The 15,740-nt window shown below is 30.6% G+C and overlaps 4 protein-coding genes across 4 annotated transcripts; 3 read left to right on the top strand and 1 right to left on the bottom strand.

Annotated features, from left to right (window-relative positions):
- The first annotated feature begins 5,564 nt into the window (after positions 1 to 5,564).
- On the top strand, positions 5,565 to 7,368 carry LOC139086325 (gastrula zinc finger protein XlCGF26.1-like). Its single transcript, XM_070634741.1, has 5 exons — positions 5,565 to 5,733; positions 5,797 to 6,490; positions 6,553 to 6,711; positions 6,766 to 7,040; positions 7,113 to 7,368. The coding sequence occupies exons 1-5, from the start codon at positions 5,611 to 5,613 to the stop codon at positions 7,323 to 7,325; spliced, it is 1,464 nt and encodes a 487-aa protein (XP_070490842.1). The 5' UTR covers positions 5,565 to 5,610; the 3' UTR covers positions 7,326 to 7,368.
- A 230-nt stretch (positions 7,369 to 7,598) lies between these two features.
- Nep4 (Neprilysin 4) lies at positions 7,599 to 11,366 on the top strand. The gene is made up of 7 exons (XM_070634839.1): positions 7,599 to 7,703; positions 7,948 to 9,495; positions 9,769 to 9,815; positions 9,888 to 10,402; positions 10,464 to 10,620; positions 10,849 to 11,080; positions 11,140 to 11,366. Exons 2-7 carry the CDS (start codon positions 8,084 to 8,086, stop codon positions 11,237 to 11,239), a joined length of 2,463 nt encoding a protein of 820 aa, XP_070490940.1. The 5' UTR covers positions 7,599 to 7,703; positions 7,948 to 8,083; the 3' UTR covers positions 11,240 to 11,366.
- Positions 11,367 to 11,438: 72 nt separating this feature from the next.
- LOC139086458 (RIB43A-like with coiled-coils protein 2) lies at positions 11,439 to 12,894 on the top strand. The gene is made up of 2 exons (XM_070634918.1): positions 11,439 to 12,267; positions 12,390 to 12,894. Exons 1-2 carry the CDS (start codon positions 11,439 to 11,441, stop codon positions 12,701 to 12,703), a joined length of 1,143 nt encoding a protein of 380 aa, XP_070491019.1. The 3' UTR covers positions 12,704 to 12,894.
- Positions 12,700 to 15,342, bottom strand: Nct (Nicastrin). Its single transcript, XM_070634270.1, has 4 exons — positions 15,249 to 15,342; positions 15,084 to 15,179; positions 13,104 to 15,021; positions 12,700 to 12,942 (listed from the first exon to the last, which is right to left on the bottom strand). The coding sequence occupies exons 1-4, from the start codon at positions 15,298 to 15,300 to the stop codon at positions 12,918 to 12,920; spliced, it is 2,091 nt and encodes a 696-aa protein (XP_070490371.1). The 5' UTR covers positions 15,301 to 15,342; the 3' UTR covers positions 12,700 to 12,917.
- Positions 15,343 to 15,740: the final 398 nt, after the last annotated feature.

Genomic DNA, 15,740 nt, shown 5'->3' on the forward strand with positions numbered 1-15,740 from the left:
AAAATTATTAATCAAACTAAATTTAACGGAAGCTCATGAATGAAAAAAAAGAGAAAAAAAATCAAATCACAAAAAAATTGTTAGATGTTGTATTTATCATGATGATGAAAAAAAAATATATATTTATACTATGTGTCGCTTGCAAAAAAATACCATTTTTTAGAATGTCCATCATAATTTACATTCATTAAACGTTTTATATATAGACGATTTAAAAAGAAAACAAAAAAAAAGTGTAAATTAAAGCGAAAAGATGCTATTTTTTCTTCTTTTTTTATATTTTAATGAAAATCTCCTCCACTTTTATAATTAGAAGTGAAGTATTGGAAAAAATTTGTTACCGATTATTTGGACGATAATGTGAAAAATTTATCTAGTCTTTTCAAAATCACAATTTTGCATATTACCCATGCATGTGATTTGAAAAGAGAAATAATTTGACTGTGTTAATAATAATTTTTAGTGATAAGAGAATCGAAAAGACAGAATTTTTTGTCTTTTTAATTTTGTGTCACTATTAAAAGAAAATTCGGAAATGAATTTTGATTTCTTGTTTTGAGATATTAAAAAAATTGAATCTAGTGATATATTTTTCCCAGAAAAACTTTTTTAACAAAAAAGAAAAATGGAAAAGAACTTCATAGTTTTTAAAAATTCTTATGAAAAAATTGGCTTTAAAAAAAAAAAGAAATCGAAATTCGTCAAAGTAAAAAATTGTGTTCCTTATTGTAATATTATTGAAAAAATGTTTTTTAGTAATCAAAGTAAAATCAAAGTATGGTGCTGAAAAAATTAAACTAAAGAGAAAAAAAAACTTAAAAATTCGTAATTTAAATGAAATTGTGAAAAAAAAAATATTTAGAAATTTTTTTGAGGGAAATGACTGAGGAATAAGAAAAAATATTTAAAATTAAGGAAAGAATTTTTTTATTTATAATTTGTAGGACTTGAGAAAAATTGTAGATTTGTGTGAATTAATCAAATAAAATTGAATCACACAAATGACAATAAAATCAAGATTTTTTAATAATTTTCCCAACTTTCCTCCCCCAAACACTAAACCAACATTCAATAAAAGTTAAATCCGTCAAGAAATAACAAATAAAATCACATAAAAACCATAGTAAAAAATGAGACAACAACAAAAAATCAATAATCATGATTAAAACAAGAAAATAAAATGAAAATATCAAAAATGTCAGTACAAATCACAGGTTTATAAAACAAATGAGTCATGCCAGATATAAAAACAAAAAAAAAGTTTCCATACATTCAAAAATTTAATGAAAAAATTATTAAAAATTCACAATAGTAAACTCATAATAACTGCATTTTGAAACTTGCCATGTAATTTTATAATTTCAACTTCAATAGTAAAACATTCCGATTCAATATAAAGAATAAAAAATTGCTTTTGTGAAGTTAGCAGAAATTTTTACGTCAAGATTTTTAAATTCTGACTTTATTAAAAATTCAATATAACTTCATGAAGGAATCCTTACTAAATTAGCAATCGTCCCAGTTTAATTCTTATCAATTTCAAAACAATTATTTGAATTACGTAAAAATTTCTAGTTCAAATTATTCTTATGATTTTTTAGGCTTTATGAAAAGGATCCCATCACTTTAATGTAAAACAGCTTCCTTTTTATTACTTTTTTAAAAGGAATTAAAATTAGATGTTTTAATTCAAATTCGTTTTTAATTTAAAATCTTAGCTATTATTTTACATTTTTTGCGTTAATGTATGCATATATTAAGTATAAGAGGCTTTAAAGTTCATGCATTTCACAGAAAATCTTGGCTTACAAAATTACTGTGCCACATTTTTTATTTAAACTATATTATTATCATTGCTTTTATTACGATTAAAAATTTATTATTAAACTCTTATCATTTCATTATGTAACGTTTAGATTATGTTAGGCAGTTAGATTTTAAAATCATAAATAAATCATAAGAATTTTATGTTGAATCAAAAAATTAAAGAAAAAATTACAAAAGTCCTCGTGTTATTGATCGAGGGACTTAAGCGCATTTTTGTCCCAGCGATCAGTAATTGATTAATAAGTCACTTTCAGACCTAAAAAACGAGATCCAGTAGGATCCAGATCACTTCCAAATCCACAAAGCAAGATCCAATAAATTCCAAGTCATCCTACTAGATTTTTAAGAATTTCATTATTTAACGGATTTTTATAGTTTAAATCTCATAACGGTAAAAAAAAATTCAAACTTTGTTCAGTAAACGCTGTTAAAACGTCGAAAAACATTGAAGAACACTGTAAAACAATGAAAAAACGTGTTGTTGTTTTTGTTGTTGTTGTATGTGAAAATGAAAAATTGTTAATTATAGCATTTATGCGTTGATTTGAAACTTTTAAATGCCCGGCGCCGCAATAACTTTATGGAACTGATCTTTTAAAACTATTCCGAGATCTCTACGATGTCTAGATAAAAAGTTTTTAACGTCAGCCGAACGCCCGAACGAACGCACGAACAAAGTGATTTATTAAGCTACCTTTTTGAAATAAATTTCAAAAATGCGCTAAAAATTTTATTTTGTTAAGATTGAATCAATTTTGTAAAGTGTGAAGTAGCAAATGAGAGACATTTATTGATTGAAAGATTAAAGTACTACTTACCTTGAGTTTTGAGTTCTTAATGGATGTTTTCAAAAAGATCCAGTTAGTAAAAATTTCAAGTTTTAATTTTCACATTAAACAACCAATTTTCTTAAAACTATTTCACTGGTAAGCTTTTGACTTACCCTATGATCATGTATCGCTGATTCTATATCAATATCCTGGTCTAAACACTGAAAAATCACTAACTTTAAAGAACTTGATTTTTTGAAAATAAATTTTCCTTAGAAAGGGAATTCAACTATGAATATTTGATTCAAAACAAAGGGTGTGAAAGTATATTTAAATTTTCAAAAACCGTTATAAATCACAAAGTAATTTTTCAGTCAATAAATTACATTTTATGCTCCATTAGCATCTCAACTCATCCAGTTAATTTTATGCTGCATAGTCTCTCAATTTGTAGTTCAAAAACTTCATGCTTTACATTAAAAACATAAACAGGAACTTGAAAAGTTCAGTTAAATTTAAGAAAAATAAATCTTCAGTCACATTTTCCGTTAATTGAGTTAAGTTTGTGTATGGTTATTTTTATGTATAGCATTTTCAGTTTTTTTAAAAGCAAAATAAAAGTTGAAACAAAAAAAAAAGAGAAAAAATAGAACATTGGACGAAAAATCACCATTTAATAAACATTATTATAGTTTATAATAATTTTATTATTTCTTTGCATATATTACGCATACATGATGATACTTTCAATTTTAATGAAATGATTTTCATCAATTTAGTTAACTTTACTGAATTCAAGGCAAAAAATAATATTGAAAAAAATAGAAAAAAAAATATGGAAAATGACTATAAAATAGTTTTAATGTTAAGAATCTTTTTTATTTGTAATTAGTTAAGATAAAAAGCTTAGTTGTTGATTTTTAACATTGTCTTCTATCTCTTTATATCGTTTAATTTTCAATTTGGATTACTTTAAGGATCAATTGTTTGAATTTGTTGTGCGAAATTGAAAGAGTTGCTATATCTAGTGGGGTAGAATTGACACCCTGACACACTTGAGGTCGATCTGAACTTATTATTCAAAACTCAGAGAAATTTTTCATTTTTCAAACAATTCTAACCTAAAAATTTTGAAATTTAAAAGTTAACAATTTTAAGGTTAGATATATGAATATCATCATTTCTGAGTAAGAATATCATAGTAGCCTCTCAACAGCAACAACTCTTCAATAACTTAAAATCATCAATCGCACATAACCTCAAAATCTAGACACTGTTTTGAGTTGAAATTCAAACAATTGATCTGGAAAGGAATCATCTAAAGTGATCCAAAATTGGTAATAATCTACAAACAAATATCACAACCAACATAATCCTCCCCTATTATGATAAAAACCTATATTTCGTTTGTATTATTCCAAAAAACAATCAATCCTTTTTAATTTCTTCTTTTTCAACTCTTTGGGACCAAAACACAAATAAAAATAGACTTCAGAATATAAACGAAAAATTTCTACTATCTTTTTAACAAAAAAAAATGGAAATTCTACTTTTGGAATATACAAAAAGGAATATTATACATATATTTATGTCTTTCTCTTTACTACTCCCCCAACCCCCTTCTCATATCACATATACTCTTATTATTTTCATTGCCATTCCAAAAAAATCTTTATTTTTCCCAAAAAAATATACACAAAAAAACGAAATCTTAGCGGATCAAATAGCTAGCTTATAATGCAATTGTCTGATGATATTTGTTTCCAAAAATGGCAATTGCTTTGATCCGTTATGCAGAGATTATAAAATCATGAAGGATTCAAGAACAAACAAAACAAAAAAAAGTTAAATTTAAAATAAAATTTGAATTAAAAAATTCTCAAATTTCATTTTTAATTTAAATTTAAAGAAAAAAAAATTGTAAATAGAAAAAAAAATCCAAATTTATTCGTATTTTATACTGAAACAAGATGAAGAAAATAATGAAAGTTGCATACATATTTTGAATGCCTTCAGTGTGTAAAATCGTAAAATTAAAGAAAAAAAACATTAAAATACATACAATAGTGATGAGGAAGATGAAGAATAAATTAAATTAAATTAACTTGTACGCTCTTTTTTTGTTTATATTAGAAATCACAATAGAGTTCAATTGATAAGTCATCAAAATAATTAAAAAAAAAATTCAAGACTACATACTTTTATTTCTTATATTAATGCAAACAGAATGAGAAGAGAATTAGTTATTAGACATTTTATTTTGTACTTAACAGATAAGTATGACCGATGATGATGATGGTTTAATTTCACATCTCTTTTTTGTAAAACGCTAAAAAAATATGCATTTTTTGAGTTGATAGAAAATTCCAATTGTAATCGAATGTTTAATTGTAAATCAACTGAATGAAGAATGATGAAACAACAACAAATATTTATAATCATGTGAACTTTTTTTTTGAATATAAAATATATTATTAACCAGTATTTGAGAAAATTATCAATGAATAAAAGAAAAATTAAAAAAAAAAATTGTTTTTCACTAGTTTTTCAGGATTTTCAGCTTGTTTCGCTGTTAGCACAGATCTATTGTTATTCATGACCTTACCTAACAAATAAATTTTGATATTTTGAAAGATCTTTTCAATTTTCTCAACGAGTTTTCCGCAAATTTTCTTGATATTGAAAATAACAGTTTTTAAAAATTTGAATTTTTGATCTACTTTAAGTTCTACATTGCAAAACAAACTTTTCCAACATTTCTCCATTTTTGTTGAATTCTTAACAAAAACTTCTCAGTAATTGATGTTATGGGCTAACTAAGTATTCATTTAAACTCTAACCGGCTTAATTATCCACGAAAAATTCTTATTATCAACGAATCAACAAATTTTAAACAAACTGATCTATTGCACACACACAAGTACAATTGCACATACACATATAAAAATAATAACAATAAAAATCAAAACAAACTGAAATACAAAAACTAATTTTTATTAATTTTACGTTTGAAATGAGTGATTCAACACTTAACGATTGGCAGGATTACACAAATTGGTGCAGGCTTTGTGGTAGTTTTGATGCCACATTAACACCAAATAAGGAAGTCCAAGAAATCATACACCAAATTATTGACGTAAGAAAAATAAACAAAAAATCTAAATTCCTTTATTTTACATTCGAAACTTTTAATTAACAGCCTTCAACCTATGAAATATTAATATGCCTGGATTGTGGAAGTGTCTTAAATATATATCATGAATTTAGAATGAAAACAAAGCACATCCAGAAAATGTTTGGAGAATTGTGTGGAAATAAAAGTTTAGATGAAATTAATTCAATTAGATCTCGTTATAATTTAGAAGTCGGAACTATAATTGAAGAGAATCATGATAACAGCTTTGGACAAATCCACGTAATTGTCAAGGATGAGCCTGACATTCATAATGAAAGTATAGAAATTGATGATTCAGAGATAATTGAACAGGAAGTGATAGAAGAGGAATTCATTATCGAAGAGCATTTAGAAGAAGCTGATGTCAAAGATTTTAATATAATAGACAAAAAGGCACTTAAAAAGCAGTCAATTAATAAAACTGAACTAGAGAAACTTTTTCAATTTAAATGTCACGAGTGTAATGAAGAATTCATGAAAATGCATCCACTTGCTGTTCACTGCAAGCAGGAACATAATACGAAACCACAAGTTGAGTGTTTGTGTGGCAAAAAACTAAGCAGTTGGAAACGATTAATGGATCACAAAGCGAGACATTTTAAAGATGAAAATCCATTCAGATGCACAGAGTGTAACTTACATTACAAGACTATAGTTGCTTATGAAAAGCATTTAGAGAAGAAGCATGGAGAGAATGCTGAAAAGTTCATTTGTTCACGTAAGTGATTAAAATTATTATAGAACATTCTCTGATAAATTCAAAATGTATGTCCAATTTAGAATGTGGAAGAAGCTTTAAAGAGAAACAAATTCTAAAGAATCATGAGAGAGTTCACCTGCCAGATGAACAAAAACTCAAATATCCTTGCTCGTACTGTGATAAAAAGTTTGTTAATAATCATTGCCTTAAAATACATATAGCAAGGATACATGAGAGAGGTAAGCCATAACAATCTAAAACCATATCCAGTTAATAATCAATTTCCTGTCCAGTTGCCTTCTTCTTCTGTGAGATATGTGGAAAAGGATGTACAACAAAGTCAGACTTACTATGGCACATGGACAAACACACTCAGGAACGAAACTTTTCATGTGAAATTTGTTCCTTAAAATTCAAAAGCTCAAATTCACTACGCATTCATAAACGTCGTCATATGGCAGTTGAAGCAACAAAACCCTGTCCAATTTGTGGAAAGGAATTTCGATCAAGTGCCGCATTAAGTAATCACAAACTCGTACATTCGAATGAGAAAAAGCATAAATGTGTCGTAAGTGCACAAGAATTTTTCTATTAAGTAATTTATTCGCACTTTCTATTTCGCATTATTTTTTTTATACAGTATTGCCCCAACTCCTACAAAAGGCTAGAATCATTAAAATGTCATTTATCAACGCACACCGGTAGTCGTCCGTTTTCATGTCATTGGTGTCCAAAGACGTTCGTTAACTCAGCAAATTGTCGAAAGCATAAACTAAAAGAACACAAGGAAGAAGTCGAAGCATATGAGGCAGTTCATGGAAAGAAAGGTGTATCCATTTCATTAAAAGATTAAGATAATATTTATATAATTAAAAATAAAAGAAAAATCAAAGCAACCATGTTTGTTATAAATTTTGCACATTTTACCGTCAAATTTAGCACTAACTTGCTTATTATTGTTTTTTCTACGAGCTTACTATAAAGACGATCATCCAATTGACTCAATTGAACATTACTCGCTCTCGTCTCGTCAAGTCTCGAGAGTGATAAAATAATTTAAAAAGAAACAAAAACATCAGCTGTGAAGCGCAACCTCATTGATATTTCCTTTGCGTACGCCTCAGATATTCTCTCGCGCAAAAAATTATTTTCATATTCATTCGTTAGCATAGCGCGAAATTGAACGGACGATAGTGCACATAGTGGACTTGTGCCTTATATTTCTACTTTTGTGAGTTTGACATAGTGACTTTATAGTTGCGGGGGTCTGCTATTTGAATAGTTGGTGTGAGGTTTTGTATAATTTGAAGGGTTTTGAAGTTTTAAAAATAATTTGTGCGGTTTTCAAATTTCAAATTTTTCAAAACCGTTAAAATTCGAAATTTTCAAAAACAAGACCCCCGAAAAAAGCCACTCAAAAGTGCAACAAGTGATCAACTTTCACATGTGATCTAATTCTCTATGTCTTTTCTTAGATCCCAGTAAAAATAGAGACAGATAATAGTCGACTTATGTGTTAGAACGTGCCGTATCTATTACAAAAGACTGATTCTACATAAATCGAAAAGGGAATTACGACATTTGCCGAGTCTAACGATATAAGAAAAGAGAATGCTTTGCAATTGTAAGATTGTATCGTTCATAATAGTTACATTGTTATCATCAATCAAATCAGACGATTTTAGTGATTATGAGAATACTTTGTTGAACAGCGAAGACACGCGCTTTGATAATATCATCATTGAAAATACTAATCAGCATGAGAAATGCATTTCACACAATACCGAGAATGAGGCAATTGAAGAGCGTGGGATGATCATGAAGGAAGCCCAAACATCATTTATTCCATATTGTCGACACGAGAACTTGCCAAATAATCCACAGGACTTGAAACTTGAATCATTATTATCGGATTTAAAGAAGAGAAATAAGAGAATGGCTGACGTGATTAATGCATTGCACTTTGAAAGCATGCACACTTTGACACCTGATCAGATTCGGTCATCGCAAGCGAATATAATGAAACGGTATATGGACACATCCGTAAATCCTTGCAATGACTTCTACTCGTATGCTTGCGGTAATTGGGCGAAACATAATTCAATACCGTCTGATAAGATCGCATACGACACATTTGAAATATTGAGGGAGTCACTTGATAAAGCACTTAAAGATCTATTATCAGATGAGAAAGAAGATAGGAAGAATAAGAACAAGAGAAATAAGAGAACTCATGACAAACGATTACGACGTCATGAGAAGAATGCAGAAATGAAGGCAAAGAATCTGTTTCAATCATGCATGAATTATGATCAAATTGAAAAACGTAATGTTGAGCCACTACTTGAATTATTGGAGTCACTAGGTGGATGGCCTTTACTTGATAAAAATTGGGATGAAAAAACTTTTGACTGGCTGGAACTGGTTGCAAATTTAAGAAGATTTAACAATGATATATTGATTATGCAGTATGTTGGTGCTGATATCCACAACTCTAACATTAATGTGATTCAGTTTGACCAAACAACACTTGGACTTCCAACAAGAGACTATTTCTTGAAGACCGTCAATGAGAAGTACTTGAACTCTTACAGGAACTTTATCTCACAGACAATAAATTTACTTGGTGTTGATCAATTTGAGGCAAAGGATCGTGCTGATGAGATTATAGAATTTGAGACAAATCTAGCCAAGATTATGAGTGCACAAGAGGATCGAACCAATATTTCTGAACTATATCATAACATAACCTTAGCTGAGCTACAAAAGGAAATTCCTGGTATCGACTGGATTCGATATTTGACTATTGTACAGGAACGTGTTGTGGATAGTAATGAAGTTGTAATTATGTTTGCTAAGCAATACATGCAGGATCTTGTAAAGTTAATTGACAATACTGAACCAGCAAATGTGGCCAATTATCTATTATGGAGATTTGTGAGGCATAGGATCAATAATTTAGACAATCGGTTCCTGGAAGTGAAACAGAAGTTCTATCAGGAATGCTTTGGACGAGAGAAATCGTAAGAAATGTTTTTGTTTCCATTCATTATTTTTGGCGGGAAAAAATTTGTCACTTGGGATTTTTGACTTGAAAATTTGATTTTGATATTTACATCTCAGTCAATTAAGTACTAGAGTCCTATAAAGCTTCAGTGAGCAAAAAGTTAAGTGTCATATTTGATTAAATAGTTGAATTATTTAATCCAAAAATTCCCAATTATTATTTTAACCTGAAAATTTAATTGATAAATCCTCAACAAAAATAAATTACAATTTTAATTCAATTTTTACAGGCCAGAGAGATGGAAACAGTGCATTTCACAAGTGAACAGCAACATGGGTAATTGAAAGCATGAAATCATTTATCTACAGTGTAAATACCATATTTTATCTAATAAAAAATGTTTATTAGGCATGGCGGTCGGTGCACTATTCGTTCGTAAATATTTTGACGAAAACTCTAAACTAGACACACTGACAATGGTACGTGAACTTCAAATAAGCTTCCGAGAAATTTTAAATGGTACTGACTGGATTGATGAAGTAACGAAAGCGACGACAATTAAGAAACTCGACAATATGTCATTGAAAATTGGATATCCGGACTTTATAATTTCGAGGCATAAATTAGACGAGAAATATTCAGCGCTGCATATTCATCCAGACAAATATTTTGAAAATACTCTGAATGTCTTAAAATATCTAAATAAAGAGGAACAGAAGAAGGTCGGACAAGCTGTCAATAAGACAATATGGCAGACATACCCGGCAATTGTTAATGCCTTTTATTCCCGAAGTAAAAATCAAATCATGTTCCCTGCGGGAATTCTACAACCACCATTCTATCATCGATATTTCCCAAAAAGTATCAATTACGGTGGAATTGGCGTTGTAATTGGACATGAATGCACTCATGGCTTTGACGATGTGAGTGCAAAAAACATCACTAAATTAATTAAAATTAAATTCATTGAATGATTTATTTCAGAAAGGTCGTCTCTTTGATAAAGATGGAAATTTAAACAAAGTCTGGTCCGACTACTCAATAAAACAGTTTCGTGAAAAGGCGAAGTGTTTAATACAACAATTTAATAAATATACATTGACTGAGATAGGACAATCGATTGACGGCGAGACGACACAAGGTGAATATTAATTCTGTTGCTATGGAGCATATCCTTGTTGTTCTAAGGGACTGAAAGTCATGATTGATTTAATTGATACTTTTAGAACCCTACAAATTATTTTGATTTGACAAACATTTGTGAGGTTTTGAAATTTGAATTTCAATTTACCGTTAAATTATTCAATACTTTATTATCATCATAAATGTCTTAATTACCCATAAATCCGACTTTAATTCCATTTAATAGGAGAGAATATCGCAGATGGCGGTGGATTAAATCAAGCATATCGTGCGTACACGCGTTGGTTGAATAATCAAAAAGATCCAAATGTTCTCGAGAATGAAGTCTTTCCGGAACTAAATCTGACGAGTAAGCAGCTGTTTTTCCTAAATTTTGGCCAAGTCTGGTGTGGCGAAATCCGTGAAGAAGCAAATAAGAATAAAATGAAGACGGCAGTTCATTCACCTGGACGATTTAGGTACGTAGATGTTAATATTGAGTATAAGATCCTCATTTAATGCTGTTGTCTAATTTTAGAGTGATAGGCGCATTATCAAATTTCGATGAATTTTCCAAAGAATTTAACTGCCCGATTGGCAGTCCTATGAATCCGCAAAATAAATGCAAAGTATGGTAATTTTGTTACCCCTCGTAGGAATATTACTATAAAATAATTATTATCATAGTAACCATTGAATTATTTTTTTTCCATGACAATTTTATTTTAATGTCAAAAACAAGCTGTTAGTCGTTTAGATCAAACAATAAAGTTGTTTCCATAAAACTATCTTTTGTGTGTCTCCAAAATTATTTAATAACTTATTAATTCAAGCAAGATGATGAAAAGTATTTTATCATGTGATCGTGACTTAAAAGAAGCTGCAGTCATAGAAAAACGCAGACAAGCTGAAGAGCTAAGAAAGCAGCGATTTTTCAATGAGAAGAACAGAATTTTGGGTATCGATTCTGATGGCTTGAATAAGCAGTTGCTTGAAAAGGAGCAGAAATTGGAAGCTGAAAGAGAAGAAGCTCGAATTGCTGCTGAAGAAATGAGAAGAAATTTGGACTTGGCAGCACAACGTGAACGAGAATTTCGTACTCAGAAGAAGCAGTCAGAGATTGAAATAAACGAGTTCCGTAAAAATTGTCAGCAGACAAGAGATGGCGTCGATTTTGACTTGAATGATCCAGATGGTCAGAAAAAGGCATATCCAGGTCGATTGGATGACAATGATCCTCGTTTGAGTATTTCTGGTGGTCAGCAGTTCATCGGTGAGGATTTAATGAACGAAAATCGTATCCGTGAGCAGAAAAATCTCCAGAAGCAGTGGCTTGATCAGCAAATAGCCGAACGCAAGCAACTTGAAAGCAACCAAAAGGAAGCAGAAAAGAAAATGTCAGATTCTCTATGCAAGCATGATGCACATGCTGTTTTTCTCGGTCATCGTATGCATGATGATAAGCGTGGACTTCAAAGACAAATTCGCGAGTATAATGAGTCACTTGCATTACAAAAACGTGAAAATGATAAGAAAAGGAAGGAAATGGAACAGCAAGATAATCAGGCTGAAATATACAATTTCTTATCGAGTGACTTGTTGAAGGAGAATCAACCGAAAGGAAGTAATCTTGGTCCAAATCGCTGCATTCCTTACATGTACAAAGGTAAGTCTTGCCAGGTGCTGGTTTCTAGGTGTGATCCTGAGTTGGTACTTACTACTTCCTGCTTGATCCTAGCAACCAGCCTCAATTTGAATATTAGCTTTAAATAATAATGAATAATTTAGGAATGAACTCTGAGCAAATCGAGAAGCACAAATTGGAACAAGAAAGGCAGTTGAATGACTTGAAACAGCGCAGGATGGATGATCAGCATCACAAGGAAGAATGGGACAAATTGACTGACGAAATGCATCGTCAAATGTATTTAAAGGAACGTGCATTGTCCAGAGACATTCGTCAAATCAATTGCAAGATTCGCGAGGAAAATGAGCAGCTTGCTAAGGAACAGATTTACCAAAAGGAACATTATGACCGCGTCGTCAACACAAATCCACCGTCTGAGGAATATTTTGATCAGTTCAATACAACTTCTCGTTAGTTTGTATGAATTTGTCAAATTTATTAAAGTATTGAGATGTCATTAAATTAGGAATGTCTACATACATGATTTATGTCGCACAAAAAAATTAATTAATTAACATTTTTTTGGGTTTAATCGATTAATTGCTTAAAAATTAAATTATTATGATCGTGAGTATCACATTAGAAATTTATTCCGCACAAGCATCCACGCACACACATTATGTAGCCTCCTAGCATTGAGCAGGTAGTGACTCGCTATGGAAATAAATAGGATTAATATTTTCTACAATTTTAAAATTGATGACTTTGATTTGAAAAATTTGACCGTTAAATAACGGTTAAAATTCGAATTTAAATTTTTAACACACTAACACATTGACAAAATTTTGAAAATTTAACGGAAATTGGCTACTTACTGTTCTGCATTGACAACCTCACTAAATAATATTTCAGCCTTTGATTTAACGAAGAAGACGAGCAAAAATGAGATGATCATGACAAATAAGCCAATTAAGAATGTAAAAGATTCATGTGCTATTGATGGACGGAGGAAAATGCGTGCTGTTAAGTCAGTCCATGTCGATTCTGTCCATGTTGAATAAAGATTACTTTTGAAATTATATCCTTCCTCTTCAAATGCTGGACTGATTGCAAAGCTCAAATTTTGAGTCATCATTCGACACTCGCCTTTCTTTAAACTTCCAGGAATCCAATATAATGGCAGTACTGTACAATTTTCCTTATTCTTATTGACTTTCTCACTTAAAACGAATCCAAAGACTCGATATGCCCATCCAGTAGCCTCTAAAGTAATTGATGCTTGAACACTGACGTATCTTTGGGGTGGATAGTTACTTCCGTGATAATCGTCTCTGAACACAAAGATTGAGTCAAATAGTCGGCAATTTGTAGCGACCAAGTAGCAATAAAGGTATTCATCGACTAGAGCTGAACTAGCAATTCCTTCGCCTGTATACTTTTGGTCTGTAAGGATGTCATAGACACCTAAACCTAACAATGTTGCTACGTTACGAATTTTAACTTGGACAGAAGGGACAGAAGTGTCTTCTGAGCTTTGAACGACATCAAGTTTATCAAAGTCTAAACTCTTATTTTGATAGCTGTACTTCAAATTTCCAGCATCATCAAAGACTGAATGATAAAATTTGTTGTCTGGCTTCTTTGCAGCAATAACAAAAGCTGGAAAACTTGAATTTTCTCTTAAAAATGTCTGTGCTGATACCGGCGGTAAGCTCATCGTCTCTCGTGTTGTGATGTTTACATTCAATCCAAATTTCTCATTGTAAGCTTGAACTGATGCTGAAAATTTATTGGCAATTCCATTTGCTCCATTTAAAGAATAAATCGATAAAGTATCGAATCCATCAAGTGGACCAATGTCAATCATCAAGATAATATTGTCCATAGTTAGTGGCTGTCTATGAGTTAATTTCAATGGAAATGCGTTCTTCTTCTTCAATTCATACACAAGACTTTGTGACCCAATATAGTCATAAGACTCGCCATTAAACAGCATAAAAAGGACATTCACATTATTCTTCTCATAAATATCATTAGATATAATTTTTCTCAAGTAATGTGCGGAAGTGATTAAAGTGGCAACTGAAGCTAAGGAGTCAAGTGCACCTAATGCGATTCCATCGAACATTGATGTGGTATCTAGTCTTGCTGATATGAGGATGATCTTCTCACTTTGATCATTTGTTCGGTTCTCTGGATCAACAATTTTACGAGGAAATAACGTGGCATAGACATTCTTGCCTTGAAGTGGATCACAGAAAGTGATTTGCTTTAAAAATCCAGGAAATTTGGATCGTCGAAAGCAAACTTCAGAATTTCCAGCAGCAGACATAAATGAATCGATTTCAATGCTACATAATGCTTTTCCAGCTTGACCTTCCAAGTCTGTATTGAAATCCTTAAAGCACTTTATGACTTTTTCCGATTCATTCTTACTAGCCAGGAATATGATCGGAATGTCGAAGTTCTCATGCAACAATCCAGTTCCGTAAGGATTCCATACAGTTTCAGGCTTTGTGACATCACAAACTGGCTGATTCATATGACGGAAAAATTCATTCGGACATTTTGATTCCTGTGAAAAGTGTGTCATGTCTGTTGTGTCGTTAACTAAGATTATTGCTGATACAAATTTAGAATCTCTTAATTTTAGAATAATTTCCCTGGTAAAAAATTTTGGCTTTAATATCGGTGCATAGGGAGGTGCTGGTGGGTCATTAATTATGAAGCTTATATCCTCTTCCTTTTCTATGTAATGCAAAACACCGACATTTCCAGCGGATTTTCCTGCAGCTGTAAAATTAATCAGGATATGAAATTTCAATTGCTAGTGTGTTGAAAAACATTGTACTTACAACTACATCCAGTCTGATGAGTAGAATTAAGTCTTCTAAAGCACATATTACCGACTACATTTTCGTAAATCTTATCTTTTGTTCTATCGCTTGATACTGTCATTTAAAGTGAAATTAATTAGTTACTTTTATGACAAATGGATGCATTAGCTTTGTGTTACTTACCTAAACTTACAAAAACTACGATACAAAGTAAAACTATTAAATATTTTAACATTTTATTATCTGAATATTTTTTCTATGTGAATCATCAGAAAAACAAAACTAGTATTTATAGCATCAGCATACTTTAAGTTTGCATCTTTAGCGCATTTTATAAAAAAAGATTCCTAAATGTCTAGAAACGTACCTGAACTGACCAAGACGGTTGCTATTTACGATCACGTGGTCGAATTAGGAAAAAATTCTAAAAATCTTAACAGTTTTTCAAATTTCAAACTTTGACGGTTGTCAAAAATTCAAAATTTATGAAACTTGAGATTTCAAATTTTTGAAAACCGTTAAACTTTGAATTTAAATTGCATTCAAAAACTCATTAACCTGTTTAGTTATCAAAGCATTAGCAATAAGATGTCAGCAACCCAAAGTGACTTATAAAATCGCAGTTGTTATTGAAAATAAGCTAAAATTTGAAATCCAATCAGTAAAATCCTATCC

The sequence above is a fragment of the Chironomus tepperi genome, unplaced genomic scaffold (assembly GCF_022539635.2).
Source record: "Chironomus tepperi strain 1889 unplaced genomic scaffold, CSIRO-AGI_Ctep_v1 contig_85, whole genome shotgun sequence".
NCBI lineage: Eukaryota > Metazoa > Arthropoda > Insecta > Diptera > Chironomidae > Chironomus > Chironomus tepperi.